Source organism: Vicia villosa, unplaced genomic scaffold (assembly GCF_029867415.1).
Source record: "Vicia villosa cultivar HV-30 ecotype Madison, WI unplaced genomic scaffold, Vvil1.0 ctg.003867F_1_1, whole genome shotgun sequence".
NCBI classification, from domain to species: Eukaryota; Viridiplantae; Streptophyta; class Magnoliopsida; order Fabales; family Fabaceae; genus Vicia; species Vicia villosa.
Genome location: NW_026706321.1, coordinates 103,246 through 115,167, shown reverse-complemented (window position 1 = coordinate 115,167; position 11,922 = coordinate 103,246). Strand labels below are relative to the sequence as shown.

The following is an 11,922-nucleotide window of genomic DNA, read 5'->3' as shown; positions in this document are numbered from 1 at the left end:
TAATATGTTATTAATATTGAGTAATCTGTTTTTGGATTTGAGTAATATGTTATTAATATTGAGTAATCTGTTTTTGGATTTGATTAATACGTTATTAATATTGAGTAATCTGTTTTTGGATTTGATTAATATGTTGTTAATATTGAGTATATTCTGTTCCTTGCTTTCTGTTCTTGTTATTGAGTAATATGTTGTATGGACAGATATGAGAACAAGATCTGCGGCACGAATTGACAACAATGACCATACTGCTGCAGTTGGGACAGAAGAGGAAGACTTGAATGATCATACTACTGCAGTTGGGACAGAAGAGGAAGAGGATGGAAGTGCTGACATGAGAAATAAGAAAGGCAAAAAAACATCATCAAGAATATTGCATAGGTGTTTTCCTAAGAAGCTGACAGAATTAGTTTTGTTGTTGAACGAGGGAAAGAAAGATCCTAGGAAGAAAGAAGACTGTATTAAGAAAGAGAAGTATATTACGGAATGTGGATTTGGTGGATTGTTAAAACTGAACATCACCATTATCCCGGGGGTATTTGTAAGTTGGATTTTAAATAACTTTGACAAACATAGGGGAATGATTGTCAATGAAAATGCAAGAATTACAGTTGGAGAAGAAGATGTGAAGAGGGTATATGATTTGCCAAGGGGTAAGAAGATAATTGATTTGGAAAAGGTTGACAAATCAAGTAAAGAAAAGGTGAAGAAATTTAAGGAGCAGCTCGGGTACATAGGGGAGACTTATGATAGTATGATCCACATACATACCAATGTTTTGTATGAAAAATTGATGAATTTTGAAATCACAAAGAACAAAGCTTGGGCAAAAGGTTTTATATTATTGGCTATCGGAACCATTCTTTGCCCTACTACTTCATACTTGATTAGTTTGAACTATGCTACAGTGTTGAGCGAAGTAAAGAAAGTTAGTAGCTACAACTGGTGTCAACACTTAATTCAACATGCCAACGGAGGGATTAAGAAAGATGCATGTTCTGGGAAAGCAGACTTCCACTTTCTTCTAGTATGTAATCTATTAAAATATTGTTTTCATTTAATGTATCCTCTTTAAATTTTATTTAATAATCAAATTTAATATCTTCATTGTAGGTACATTTTTTAGATATGGTGCAAACAACCAAACAAAAGGAAATAGTTGAAAAAGCACCAAGTTGTGGAAATTGGGAGGATGGCAATGTGAGCTTAGAGTTGAAGAAAATAAAGGAGAAGGGAGGTTTCAACAAGGTGATCATTCTTGATAAACAAGATTGTGATATTCCAGAAAGTAGTATGGCAGCAAAAGACATGGATGATGAAGTGATGCATGACAAAATTGCCGAGACTGCAAAACGTAGTAGAGAGAAAGTGATCCAAAGAAAAGGGAAAAAGCGAAAGACACAAAATGTGGATGATGAAATGATGGAGGCTCATTTGGCTCCACAAGACTACGCATTAGAAGAGGTATATCTGAACGAAATACTCAATATTCAAATTTATTAGTGTAATATATTAGCAGTATTGAGTATTGAGTAATGCTTAGTATATGGTCATTCATTGTTATTTGAGTATCGAGTATTGTGTACTATATGACCATTCATTGTTATTTTAATATTCAGTATTTAGTGCTACAGTTTGAGTATTGAGTATTGCATAATATATGGCTATTCATTGTTATTTTAGTATTCAGTATTACTATTTGAGAGTACATGTTTAATATGTGGCTATACATGCTTAGTTTGAGTAATATGTGGCTATTGATTTGAGTGCTTTTATGTACGTTGCAGGCTAAAAAACATAAAAATTTGTGATGAAAAGCTGAAGTTTTGGGCTGATTGGAAGACTTATTGGGTCAAACAGGCAGAGGAAGCTGAGTCTTCAATGAGTAAAGGAAAAGAAGTTGGAGAAAAGGAGCATCGTTCTAATACGGGAAAAGAAGTTGGAGATAAAGAGGATGCTGCACATGAGCCTAGAAATGCAAGTCCTGAATTGTTTGAGAGTGAAGACAATGATTCGGATCATGGGCTTGAAGAACAAGCTGCAAGTTTAGTTGATAAAGAGGATGATGCAGAACAGCCCGGAAAAGAAGATGATGCAAATCAGCCTGAAAAAGAAAGTCAAGAGAAGCATGGTGATACAGCTGAGATGAATGATTCTGATTGGGGTCAGCCTTCTTTTAGTCTAGGATTCAGTACTCCTATGTCATTGGAAGTAGTATTACCAGTGGAAGAGAGTAGAAAGTCACCATCTGATGTGGCAACATACACACTTATGGAGAACATACCACAAAATGAACAGATTCCGCTTCCAAAAAGGATCTCAGCATTGTCACAATACTTTAGATCCCCATATGTAATGCAAATGAAGAAGGCAAAATTGAGTGAGGAAGACACACAATTGGTTAACTATGCATGGACATTGGCAGAAGCAAATGGAGGAGCTATGTACGTTGATTTTTTAATTCAAGCCATTTAATATTTTTTTAACTTCCATTTTTAAATGAGATTCATTATATTTCATCTCTAATTGATAATGATTTTAACATGAAGGGAGGTATTGTTCCAAGACAAATGCAAGATGTTAGACAACCTTAACAGGGGATCCTTATTTTGTCTCAAGAAGGATTGTAAGTTAGAGGGGGGTGTCATTGGAAACTATTTTAGTTTCTTGAATAAAAAAGAGATGATGAAAGGAAAGATGAAAAGGTTCATATTCCCGGTTACATATGAAGTAAGTATCACATATTGATTAGTTTTAATTAACTAAAATTTACAATATTTTCATTGTTTAAATTCCCATATTAAATGTATTTTTTTTATAATTATTTGCACATAGTTTGAGCATGGCGTCAAGATCACTAGACGCAAAAAGGATCATAGAGAAGCCCATGTAGTGGCCGAGTATGCAGAAGATTTAATAAGACAGCTCAAATACATGGATTTTAATGATATAGACGTGGAAAATCCTGAATATGTAAGTACATTTTTGCTTAATATTTGTGCGAACATATTGTAAATATATTGTGCTAGGATAATATTCAATAATGTTTAATATGTTGATAGTATTGAGTAATCTGCCATACTAAGTGATACAGAAAGAATTTCTGCTATATCAAAGGTAGAATTCAGTAACTCTTTGAAAGATAGTTCATTTGAGAAAAGTTCAACGAGAGGAACTGATAATGTGTCAAATGAGATAAACACTACCAGTCATATAATACTATTTGGTCAGATCGTGCGTCCCGCTGAAAAAAGTTTCGATGATTCTGCTATTAAAGGGGCTGATTGTAGTGAGATGCACAATGAAGTTGAAGATCAAGTCAAATCTGTTGAAAATAATAGCTCAACTAGTTTTTAGAAAATAGTGAATTAGCTAATAAGATGGATAAAACATGGCTTTAAACTTGCATACTGTTGTAAACTTTCTACTTTGTTACTATACCATGGTATGGTTTTCTTTTTTCTTTTAGTTATTCTCTCTTAGGATTTAGAAAATAGTGAAGAGCAATGAAGAACATCATTTACAGCTCGGCGAGTCCATATGGTAGTGAAACAGTGGAAGAAATATCACACTGCTATTCAGCCAATGTTTGATGGATCCAAATCTCTAAGTTTAAACCATATTCCAAATTAGAAACCTAAGAAGTATGAACGTTTTGTAACAAAATAATACTGAACACATGAGGTTATAACAAAATAATACTGAACACATGGGATAATATTCAATAATGTTTAAGTAATATGTTGATAGTATTGAGTAATCTGTTTTGATTAATTACAAGGTTAGCTATAGCAATCTGTTTTGATTAATATGTTGATAGTATTGAGTAATCTGTAGTGAGTAATCTGTATTGAGTAATCTGTACTGAGTAATCGTATTGAGTAATCTGTACTGAGTAATCTTTACTGAGTAATCTGTATTGAGTAATCTGTATTGAGTAATCTGTTTTGATAGTATTAAGTTCCATGTTGATTATTGTACTCATGATTTCTTTTCATCATTACAGTGGTTTTTCCCAGTTTATTTGAAGAGTCACTATGCTGCATATGTGATTGATTTCAAAGAACAGAGGTTCGGATTTCTGAATAGTTGTGAAAGGTTCACATTTCGAAAAGAAGATGAATGGGACAACTGGGGGAAGTGGAAAGTGAGATATGGGATGGAGTTGATAAATGCTAAGAGAAATGAACCTATAGACTTTAGTCAATGGAGTTGGGAGGATGTGAAATTGCCTTTACAACATGATAGGAAATCATGCGGGCTATTTGTTCTGACATATATTGAGAAATGGGATAGCAAGCAAGCTGCAATTTGGGATTTTTTTAAGCATTGGGATATGATGACAAATGAAGAGCAAGATGATTTCATGGAGATTCAAAGAGTAAAAGTGTTGCTAGACATCTTGAAGCGTGAGGACAATGAGCTGCTTCAAAACTTGACAAAGTTAGCTCTGACATTGGCAGAAGAAGAGGCTGCCTGTGCTATGGAGGATGACTTGGAGAAAGAAGCAGAGAAGAACAAAAAAAAGGTGAAGACAAAGAAGTCAGCCCCTAACTTGGGTGAAGAAGAGGAAGAATGTTCTATGGCACAAGTCCTTGAGAAAGAAGCCGGGAAGAAGACAAAAAAACATAGAACAAAAAGGAAAAAAACTCTATATTGAATTGTGTAGTAAGAATGTTGGTTTCTAGAATTGATTAAGTTTGACTTGTATGAGCAAATTGTTTCTTTAAGCTTAAATTTGGACAAATTGTATCTTTAAAGCTACTGTCCTGTTCCATATTGATGCGGATTCTCAATGTTAATAATATTTGTTTGCTCTGCAACGATGTCTCACTATCTAGTGAACATGCATTTTCTACGTGTAAAAGACCGTGAGGAACTTAGTTATTTGGGCTGAACGTATTCTTTTAATTGTTTTTGGGCATTTGGCTAATGAGTATGTGTAGTTTACAAAGGCAAATAATCCATATGCCTATGGAATACAAAACCAAAATCCAGTCCTTGTCAATATTTCGTTGGATGATATTACTGAAATTAATATTTTGTTGTTTGTTGTAATTACCTTGTCATCAAATTACATGGGCATACCATACATAACATTTAATCAAATGATAATGCACTTGACTACAGCACATGGAAAACTCTATTTTGGAAATTAAAATTTGAAATCAATACATTTTCAAATCATGTTCTACCAACTCTATTTTGGACCTTTTCACTGTTTCATAGTCAAATCATGAAAAGAACATTTCTTTATTAAAGTTCACGTGTATCATAGCAAACTTGCTGTTTGTAAAATAGCTATCTTTATTAAAGTTTCTTTTACCAGTACAGATTCCATTTTCCTTCAAATCACTCCATAAAAATCAATTTCTAGAAGTACATTTCTCATTTAGAAAAATACAAATCAAAGAAATTTAACATCATATTAACATCCTTCCATAAAACCATACAGACCATAAATTCATACAGATTTGTTCACACCATCCAAGGTTCAAAAACTGTAACTCATTGCAGTAATGTCCAATTGCCTGGATCATAGATCATAACCATCTTAAGGCTTATTATAATTAAATCTAAACAAACACATGAAGCCATTTATTTCAAAGGCATTCTGCATGTGCAACAGAGAGATTGAAAACACAGAAAAGAGCTATTGCATTAAGTACTTCATGTGGTTATTAAATGAGAAATAAGTTTGCCTATCCAAAGTTATTACTTTAAGCAAATTCAATAGTATGTAGCAGAAGCTAAATTGGCAATAACTAAAACAATCAAATTGTAGAATGAAATATAAAATTCTGCTTACAGTATGATGAAAATTTGAAATAGTAGACTGAAATATAATAGTCTAAAACAATGGAAAGAAATAATGAAAATCAATCAACATTGGTGATTGTTAAAGCTAATTTTGCAGCATCATCTTCTTTCTTTTGTTTCTTCCGCTGTGCGATGAATCTTTGTCTCTCCCTAGCTAACTCATAATCACTTTTGAGCCGTTTCTTAGCCCTGATTGGATTGGGTCTCTTTTTGAACTTTTTTACACTAGAATCAACTACAAGAGGTTCAGCAACACTAGTATCTTTGCAAGATGCAGACCTGGAAGATGAAGGTTGACCGGAAACACCTTTAGCAACAATCAACTCTTCCGCTTGCTTCCCACATTCAATTGCAGCATTAAGAAAAAATTGGCACGCATCAGGGTCCATGCAAACACGGGTTATAATCTGAAGCATAACACCAGAAGCTTGTTGATATCTTTGTGCAAAAGTAGTATCTTGAATACCTCCAATACTGATGGGTTTTAAAGCATCAAGGGATGGACGAATTCCTTTAGTCCAACGCTTCAATATGTAGTGGTCAGGTATGGACTTCAAGGACTGGTATTGGACAGAACTCCCTAAGAAGTCTAATATCTTGAAAACATGGCGACATAAGAATCCCCGGTTCTCGAACATCCGACAGGTACAAGTAAAAATCTTGTTCCCAATATCTACCGTAACAACCCTCTCATCAAGTCGCAAAGGATCTTGATCATTAGGAAGAAGGTTTTCTGGAACTTCTTCGACCGACATATAAACATTCGCAGCGGCATCATTATCAAAATCCATCTCATCGGCATCACGAACAAGTTGAATTGTGAACACTTTGAAAACTCTATTAGAAATTGAACTTCTTGACATGTCCTCCTCATAATAATATTTGAAAGAAAGATCATATTGCTTGTGAATGAATGCAAACGATGCTGGAGTATACTTGGCGACAACGGACCTCATGAGTTGGCTGTTGGGATAATTGTTTCTTGGCCTAGTATTGGCAGCCTTGAAATCACAATCAGCATGATTATCTCGCATTTTCTCAACCATAACATTGAAATGGATAAAGAATTGCACAAGTGAGTGGTCTGGCTGAAGAAAGTGGCGAAGAAAGGCATTGAACGACTCGCTTAACTGTGTGGTCTTCAAACCGGCAGTGAAGTATGATTTCACCCAAGCAGAAGACCATTGAGTACGATTACGATGAATCTGGACAAGCCAAGTAAATTCAGAAGTGGCTTTACCACCAAAACAATTTTGAAGCATCTTATTCCAATTGAAGTCAAACTCTGCCTCATCATCAACATTCGAAACCAAGTGATGTAGTTCGTCAAGAAATGCACCATTGCAACGAGAGCCTAAGTTGGACTTTGCATTCTCCCCCATGTGCCAAGAACACAACCCATGGAAGACATCGGGGAAGATGTTTGGAACTGACTTCATCAAAGCAGAAGCTTGGTCTGTATAAATTGTAATGGGTTTCTCATTTTTCATGCACTTCAGGAAAGTGGTAAACAACCAATCAAAACTTGCTGAAGTCTCATCGTAGAGCAGGGCACAACCAAATAATACACTCTTACGGTGGTTGTCAAATCCAAGAAACGGAGCTGGTATGTATGACAAAAACATATCACGAAAAAGTTAAAACAATTGATGTTATCAATATAAAAGCAGTGTCATACCTAAAACAAAGGATGTTATCAATATATCTTTATACTAATATTAGCACTTTATACTCAGCCCTACTTATTATACCTGCAGATGTTTAATGTGTTAATAATCTTGATAACTAGAATTCGGGAGATATATTTTCAAAGAAAATGGAAAACTATCGTAATGTTTTGCAAATCATTAGGTTGTGATATAATTAAAATCAACACTGTTTCAAAAAGTACAAGGTTGAACATAAGTTATTGTTAATAATACAGCTCTACATCATTAACCAGTGACCAAAATAAAAGGTAAAGCTCATACCCTTGAACAGAAAAAAACTCACCACTGACTTCAAAGTAAAGAGTAATTGGCACAGAAAATAAAATATCCACCAAGCTACTAATTAAACCTTATCAAGTAGCAATTGAATAAAAGAACATTTGATCATAGTCCCAGAAAACCCTAGTAATCATAAATCTGTTAATTTTCCACCATCTTCACATGAAAAACTAACTACATACATTGAATCATATATTAACTACAGACAATAAATTAAAAGGGGGAAAGTAAAAAAAGTGAATGTATCTTTATACTAATATATAATGATGTAATAATAAATATGGTAGAGAGAATATATCAATGCACTGATAATTACAAAATAAAATGGAAGCTTGATATAATAGTAGTGAAATGAATAGAACACATACCTAATGGGCGATACTCCGTATTTGTTCGATAAGTTGTGTCGAAACTGATGAGATCACCAAATAATTCATAGTCTTGCTGCATGATTGCATCTGACCAGAAAATACTAGCTATGTTCTCTTCAGAATCTACTTGGATATCATAATAAAATGATGGGTTCCTCAAAGCTTCGTTTCTAAGATATTCTTGGATAATAGTTGCATCACCAATAACCATTTCCTTTTGTCGAACAGTGGTGAGAAAGTTCTTTAAATCTTGGAAGCAATACCCAAGGTTCTTTGAACCACCAGCTATTTGACGCATAACTTGAAAGGAGGATCTTACAGACATGCCTGATTTTGAATTTATTATAGCAAGTTGTTTTTGAGGCTCACTAATCTCTCGAGCCGATCTCAAGTAATGCGAATGCTCGGGTTTATGGAAAGGGTGGTTATGAGTAACATTCCATTTGTATATGTGATAACCTTTAACATTGGAATCATACTTCAACGAAATACTAGCTGGGCAACCAGTCCTTTCCTCGGGAAGTTCTTTTTGTTTCTGATATTCAATGAGAACAGGAGTATCCGAGTTTGTCTTGTTCTTAGGATCCGCTCGACTTCCGTGCTTGAAACCATGCTTGTTACAAACATAACGGATATATTGCACAATGTCCGTTTTTTTGTTACGAGAATCAAAGAAGGAGTGCAAAATTCTTCTCACGCTAAATCCCTTTTCATGAGCGTATTTAGCATAGAAATCCTTGATTGATGAAAGGTCGTGGAAGACAAAATGTTGCCACGATTCTTTATTTTCATCGGAGATTGAACCAACATCTTGAGTGACATTTGTGGAAGACGGTATCTCATCCATTAGCAACACAACCTACAAAATACAAATTACAACTTTAATAATAAGAAAGATAGATATGCATATTCAATATTACACAGTTAAGGTTATTCTATCAAAATATATTGCACATTACTCATGGAATCCTAACATTACTCAACCATATTACACATTACTCGACGAATTCTCGCATTAGGTAATTACATATTGCAAGAAAGAAATCAGAAATTGAAGTGGGAATTCTAAAATTCAATTTAATATTATACAGTAGGTATCAAAATATATTGCACATTACTCATGGAAGTATGCAAGGTTATTCTATCAAAATATACATTACTCATGGAATAGTAACACTACTCAACCATAGTACATACATTACTCAATGAATTGTTGAATTAGGTGAAACAATCAGTTCTATAGAAATTCAGAAATTGAAGTGTGAATCATCTAAAATTCAATTTAACAAGTGTAAAATCCAATACCTATGATTTCGTGGATGAAAGTGAGCTGTGAGGAATCACCGGAACGAGTTAATGATGTCGGCGAAGAAAGGCGACGGTGATGAGGTGTTGGGAAGGAAGCATGGCAACAGTGGTGATGTGTTGAGAAGGAAGGATGAAGACGGTGATGATCGGCGGAGATTGGCGGCGGCGACGGTGCAGGCGGTGGCGACGGTGGTGAGTTGAGAAGAAAAAGATGTATCGTTGAATTGAGAAGGAAAACAATCAGCAAAACGTTTTTTTTTTGTTTTTAGTAAATATATATATGGTGATTTCTAGCCATTAGATGGAAATATTGATCAAGGGTTTAGATTAACTTATGCACCATGCATAAGTAATTGTTTATGCATATTAGCTGCTGCCCTTACTTCAGCTAAGATATTTCATATTTTCCAACAAATTGTCGAACAATTAATAAATTACCTTCAATTAATGGAAATTTATTTATAAAAAATATAAATTCAAATTTTGACTAAAATAACCATTAGTCATATTTTATTTACTCTTCACCAAAACTCTAAATTATTAAAACTTAATTTTCTCAAAAGAAAACAATTAAAATAAAACATGTCATATTTACCACATACTCCTGCAACTTTTTTCTCACTCCGCATTTTTCCAAATTTCAACAATATCTTTTTTTTATTAAAAATATTATCTTTTACTTTTACTCTTAATCAATTTTACGATGTTCTCTTCTTAATTTTTCCACTTTAATTACAATTTTTACAAAATAAGATTTATATTCATAGAACTCAAACTTAAATTTTATAAAATTTAAAAAATATGTGTATGTTACGTCAAACTCAATATTTTAATTTTGTGTTATTATTAGAAGTTACTTGAATTTTCAATCTTCTGGAACCATACTTAAAAAAGATATACTGTAAAACTCAAAATTTAAATTTCAAAAAAAAATTATATACTTATTGCTTATAAGGAAAAAAGTATTTTTGTTCATTTGTAATATGTAAGTGAGAGGGTCATATTATTGAAAATTAAGTGTGAGGAAGAAGTCTCACAGTAATTAAAAAATAAAAGAAAATAGAAGATTGAACAATTTATAAATGAGAGGATCCACACACCTATTGTTGGAGGCAACTCAGAGGTCAAAATTTAAATTTCAAAAAAAAAAGTTATATGCTTATAAGGAAAAAAGTATTTTTGTTCATTTGTAATTATGTAGGTGAGAGAGTCATATTATTGAGAATTAAGTGTGGGGGACAAGTCCCACAATAATTAAAAAAACGAAAGAAAATAGAAGATTGAACAATTTATAAGTGAGAGGATCCATACACTTATTTGTTGGAGGCAACTCAGGGGGTCAACGAAGGAACACTTCTTAAACTTGGGACACGCCTTTGTGAGAGACATGCCACTTGTCCACCTAAAACCTTAAGGTGATAGGTGCGTAGATTTTTCACTTATAAAGTGTTCATTCTTCGCTTTTCTAACCAATGTGGAACTTCTTCCTCACATTTGATTCTCAGCACTCCCCCTCAAGTGTGAGTCTATACAATGCTCCCCCTCATGTGAAAGCTCTTTCTTCCACATTCACTTGCATCTGTTGACTTTCTTCAACTACAAGTTAGTCGATCCCTTTCTTGAAACCAAAGGCTCATGATATCACTGTTGGAGACAACTCAGGGGATCAACGAGGGAGCACTTTTTAAACTTGAGACACACCTTTGTGAGAGACACACCACTTGTCCACCTAAAACCTTAAGGTGATAGGTGCGTGGGTTCTTTCACTTATAAAATGTTCATTATTCTCTTTTTTAACCAATGTGAAACTTCTTCCTCGCACTTGATTGTCAACACCTATCACCTTAAAGTTTTTAGTGAATATGTATCTCTTACAAAGGTGTGTCCCGAATATAAAATACTCTCTCGTGTTAAACCCAAATTGCCTCCAACACATATGTGGGTGGGGTAAGAGAAAAATATTGTTTTTCTTTTAAAAAGATTGACCCCTCTTAAAATATTTTTTTCATACATGTAATTTAAAAAATAACTAATTTAAATATAACTAGAAGTAGAGTTTTAACATTTTTAATAAAAAAATTAAATTTTAAAATCATTAAAAAGATTAAAATTATAAGAGTCCGCCTATAAAAATATTATGTGTGCTTTGGTTTCATGTTTAAAGTATTTAAGATTAATTTTGGAAATGAAATAGTTTTCTTATAGATTTTATTGTTGTCTACACAACAAGAAAATTTTAAATTAGCTAGGGCAAATACACTAGCTAATTCGTAGCTAATCTCTATCAAACAAAAATAGTTGGAGATTTGTTGAGGATTAACTACAATATATGCCCTAGCATGGATTGAGTGGCTAATTATCTTGGCAAAAATTTCTAGCAAAACTCAAACAAATATATGAAGTTTCCTAGCTAAACCACTGCTAAAATGTAGTAA

At 33.5% G+C, this 11,922-nt stretch overlaps 1 protein-coding gene across 1 annotated transcript; it reads right to left on the bottom strand.

Annotated features, from left to right (window-relative positions):
* Nucleotides 1-5,879: 5,879 nt before the first annotated feature.
* LOC131641587 (protein FAR1-RELATED SEQUENCE 5-like) lies at nt 5,880-9,026 on the bottom strand. The gene is made up of 2 exons (XM_058911888.1): nt 8,177-9,026; nt 5,880-7,423 (listed from the first exon to the last, which is right to left on the bottom strand). Exons 1-2 carry the CDS (start codon nt 9,024-9,026, stop codon nt 5,880-5,882), a joined length of 2,394 nt encoding a protein of 797 aa, XP_058767871.1.
* Between the last annotated feature and the right edge of the window lie 2,896 nt (nt 9,027-11,922).